Source organism: Monodon monoceros, unplaced genomic scaffold (assembly GCF_005190385.1).
Source record: "Monodon monoceros isolate NGI ecotype Baffin Bay Population unplaced genomic scaffold, NGI_Narwhal_1 Contig223_ctg1, whole genome shotgun sequence".
Classification (NCBI taxonomy): Eukaryota; Metazoa; Chordata; class Mammalia; order Artiodactyla; family Monodontidae; genus Monodon; species Monodon monoceros.
In genome coordinates, this window is record NW_021698142.1 from 1 (window position 1) to 4,679 (window position 4,679).

At 58.5% G+C, this 4,679-nt stretch overlaps 1 protein-coding gene across 1 annotated transcript; it reads right to left on the reverse strand.

Moving 5' to 3' along the window:
* Positions 1 to 785: 785 nt before the first annotated feature.
* Positions 786 to 3,289, reverse strand: LOC114895389 (beta-lactoglobulin-1A/1C-like; the record flags this gene model as incomplete). Its single annotated transcript, XM_029222752.1, has 4 exons — positions 3,194 to 3,289; positions 2,365 to 2,504; positions 1,411 to 1,582; positions 786 to 977 (listed from the first exon to the last, which is right to left on the reverse strand). Coding segments are annotated over exons 1-4 (600 nt in total), but the record flags the coding sequence as incomplete, so codon positions are not given.
* Positions 3,290 to 4,679: the final 1,390 nt, after the last annotated feature.

The window sequence follows — 4,679 nt, forward strand, 5'->3', positions numbered from 1 at the left end:
TCCCCAAAGCCGTCCCCAAAGCCGTCCCCAAAGCCGTCCCCAAAGCCGTCCCCAGGCACATCAACTACGGATGCGCCAGAGACATTCCACCACCTCCTGGACCCAGGAACACGCACCGCTCAATCCAAGATGCCCCCCGGGACCCAGAGTGGTCAAGAAATGGCACATATATACAATGGAATATTACTCAGCCATAAAAAGAAACGAAATTGAGCTACTTGTAATGAGGTGGATGGACCTAGAGTCTGTCATACAGAGTGAAGTAAGTCAGAAAGAGAAAGACAAATACCGTATGCTAACACATATATATGGAATTTAAGGGAAAAAAATGTCATGAAGAACCTAGGGGTAAGACAGGAATAAAGACACAGACCTACTAGAGAACGGGCTTGAGGATACGGGGAGGGGAAAGGGTGAGCTGTGACAAAGCGAGAGAGAGGCATGGACATATATACACTACCAAACGTAAGGTAGATAGCTAGTGGGAAGCAGCCGCATAGCACAGGGATATCAGCTCGGTGCTTTGTGACCACCTAGAGGGGTGGGACAGGGAGGGTGGGAGAGAGGAAGACGCAAGAGGGAAGAGATATGGGGATATATGTATATGTATAACTGATTCACTTTGTTATAAAGCAGAAACTAACACACCATTGTAAAGCAATTATACTCCAATAAAGATGTAAAAAAAAAAAAATGAAAGAAAGAAATGGGGTTGTCACGCCGACCTCAGGTGAGACTGGGCACCACCGAGCGAGGGAGGAGGGGAACGTCCCAAGAATGGTTACATCGCGGGGCAGCCCTGAGCCATGGGAACTGGGGCGGCAGGAGTGAGGGTTGCCCTGACAGAGGCCAGCGGGCGGCAGTGGCTGCACCGCAGGGTCAGGCAGCTTTAGGGGCAACGCCAGCATCCTGACCCAGTGCAGGCAGGTGGCTCTGGAGCCCCTGGGGCAGGCGACCTGGCAGTGGTCAGTTCTTGTCTGGCACAGACAAGAGTGAGTGAGTCAGAGTGAGTCCCAAGGTGGCCCAGGCTGCCCAGCGGGAGTGGCCCTGGTGGAAGCCCCCCTGCCCCCCATGGCGCTTTCTCGTCTTGGATTTAGTGAGGAATGAGTGAACCAGTGGATGAGGGAAGGAACTCGTCTTGTGGAGATGGAGGAACCCATGTAGTGGGCTGGGGGCCGTGGGGCACCCTGACCGCTGACAGTGGCTCTCAGCTCCACCTGGACGGGCACAGATGCTTCCTGAGCTCAGCCTGAGGGGCCCGAGCTCCTGCCCGGCAGAGAGAGCTTGGAGAGTCACCTTGGGGAGTGAGGCCAGCCTAGCAGGGACCTGCCCGCGGCCACTGGCCCCATAGAACTGGGCAAGCGGCAGGGAGAGCAGTGAAGCTGGTGTAATAACAGCATCACTTGTCACCCCCAGCCCCTTAGCATCCTCGGGCCCGGTGCCAGCCCCCTGCACCTGCCCAGAGCCCCCCAGGGTGGTGGGGCTCCTACCACAGACCCGGCACTTACAGTTGAGCTTGAACACAGCAGGGATCTCAGTTTTTTCTGCGATGATTTTCTCCTTAACACACCCATCCTTCTCCCTGAAAGGCAGGTGTTTCCTGAGCCACGTGCACAGACCATGCACAGCTGATCAGGCCAAACTGTAGGCCAGGGTGGAAGCTGGCCCCAGGAGGGGCCCGAGCCGGTGGGGGGCATTGGAGCCCAGCTGGTCACCCAGGCCTTGGCTGTGCTCACAGTAACCTCTAGGGCCACAGGTGACCAGGTTGGACAGGCCACAAGAGGTCAGACGGATTGAGGGAAAAAAGGGCCGGGAGCGGCCAGGCCCCGCGGTCCGGGGCAATGACCTGCACCTGCAGACAATCCTGGGGTTCGGGTCCCCATCTCTGCACCCCACCCCCACTCCGAGGGCAGATGGGGCTCTCCCCACTCTGCTTTGTCTCTGTGACATCCCGTTCATCTGAGATATTGAAGTGTTCAGACTAGAAAAGATGCAAAACGTCTCCCCGTTGCTCAAGTACATTCGTAATCCTTAACCTAACACAGAATTAAAGTAACTGCCTGAATGCACATATCTTTCCTACGTGTTTCCACTTCAGTGGATTTTATCTCTCTTTCCAAGTTAACTAAAATGATGTTTTATGTTCATTTATTTTATTATGTTCCGAAGCATCAAATTAATAAAAGTTTTTTAAAAAAAAAAAAGCCCTGGGTGGGGAACCCTGGGTGGGGCTCCGAGGGCCCCATTGCCCGTCCCTGGGGCCCTGGTCCCACCCAGAGTGCAGCCGAGTCCCACCAGGATCCCTGACCGCCGCCCGCACCCTGCTGGCCTGCAGCCCCGGCGGGGTGTGGGGACCACGCGCACCTTTTCTGCAGGAAGATCTCCAGGTCGCCCTGGGGCGTGGGCCTCAGCTGCTCCACGTTCACTCTCAGGGGGGCGCTCTTGGTGTCCAGCAAGGAGATGTCACTGGCCGCCATGGCCACGGAGTGCCACGTCCCTGCCACCTGGGGAGCGGGCTTGATCGGCACTCCGGGGGCGGGAAGCGGACCCCGTCCCCACGGTGGGCTCTCTGTCCCACCCCGACCTGAGGCAGCCCTGAGACACCCCCTCCTCGGCACCCTGAGGAATGTTCTCCCTAAACTCACTCTGAGCCCCAAGAAGGACCCAGAGGAGCCCATCACACAAGTGGGAATGTTTGGATCTTGGGGAGATGTGGCTGGAGGTGGGGAAAGGTTGGGGGGCAGAGAGACCCTATTAGGGGCTTAACTGTGTCCCTTTAACCTCCAGAGCCTCAGAACATAACTCTTTGGAGACAGGGTCTTTAAAGAGATGACAAAGGTAAGATGAGGTCATTAGGGTGGGCCCTGATCCAGTGTGACTGATGACCTCATAAGGAGAGGAAATTGGACACAGGGATGACCAGGTAAAGACACAGGGAGAAGACAGCCGTCTACACGCCCAGGAGAGCAGCCTCAGGAGAAACCAGCCCTGCCGACACCTTGATCTCAGACTTCCAGCCTCCAGGATGTGAGACGATAACCATGTTGTTTAAGCGGCCCTGTCGGGGGTATTTGTTAGGGCGGCCCTAGGAGGGTAATGCACACCCCAGACATCACAGCCTCCTCTGTCTCCCCTTGGCCCCTGAGACCCCTGCCCGCCCTGCAGCTCACCACCCACCCAGCCCCCCTCGAACCCTTTGGATGTCCAGGTCCTCCATAGCCCGGATGACGTTGACAGCCTGGGTGCCACACGTGAGGGCCAGGCCCAGGGCAAGCAGAAGACACATCATGGCTGCAGCCTTGGTGGCACTTCTGGGCTCTGGAGGGAGAGGAAGGCCGAGGCACTGGGCTCGGGGTCTTATATAGGAGGAGGGCCAGCCGGCCAGCCTGTGCTGGGCTCCCCGCCACGCAGTTCCCCGAATCCCCTGTGACTCACCCTCAGGCCCTCGGGTGGCTTCCTCAGCTGGGACAATAGGAGGCCTTCTTCCCTCCGAGGCCAAGCAGGAAGGTCCCCTGCGTCCCCGGGACTGGACGGCTCCTGCTTGGCCCCAGAGAGGAAGGGTCCGGAGTGCGAGTCCAGGCTGGCCGCCAGCGTCAGGAACACTTCCTGGGTCGGGCTCTTGGACAAGGACAGGTCAGAGCCAACACTGAGGACAGCTGTATCCTGGAGGGCGGGCCCGTGGGTCGGCCGGGGTCCGGAGAGCCCCACGCCAGGAAGGACCCAGGGACGTGAGCCAGGGGGTGGCTGTCTGCCCCGAACAAGGGGGTCACGTCACCCGCACCCGTCACCCCTCTCTTGTGGGCTGCCCTTCCTGGGGGTTCCACTAGCTCCCAGGGCCTCCCACCCGGTCCTGCTGAGCAAGGCCTCCCGAAAGGCTATGGTCCCGCTGGGTTCCTCCTGCTTCTGGTATACTCTCCTGTCTCGGGCATCGGCTCCTCCAAACCCCACGGACGTGGCCTTGGGCGAAGGGTTCTCTGCGGTCACCCCACCCCCTGCAGGCTGGGGTGAGGGTGACGTGGGGCTCAGGTGGAGCTCCAAGGATGGGCCTGGCCTGTAGTGAGAGCTCTGCAAGTGTCTGCTGCCCAGTTAGGGTAGCAATAAAGACAACAATGCTGACAGCAACAGTCATCATAACCCCCAGAGCCACCCAGCCGGGAAGGTGACCTGACCTTTGGGGTTCCAGCGGAGCAACACCGCGTGCTCCATGTCTGTAAGTGTGATAGAAAGGTCCACAGTATCTGAATCTTCAATCTACCGAATCTTACATTTTAAATCTCCTAGGGCACTTCCCTCCATACCACTCAAGGCTGAAGCAAGCCGCCTTCAACACCTTGGGAGTCATGGGGCCCTGGCGCTGCGCATGTACCTAAGTCTGGAGGGGAATCGAGCAGGACACAGGAGTATCTGTCTCGCTGAGTCCACCTTGACAACAACACCCCCGGGGGCTGTGCAGGCCCTGTGTCCCGTGCCAGGGGGGCTGCAAAGGCCATCAATTGACATTCCAAGTGATTAACCTGCTCATCTCGGGGTGGCGGGGGCGTGAACTTTGGGGTGGGGGAAAGGGGCAAGGTGGGGATATCTCCCGATGGTGGGAGACTTGGAGGGTCGGCCCCTGTGCCACCCCCCCCCCCGATGTGTAGGGTCTTTCCAGGTGGCCACTGTCATTGTCAGCATCTTGG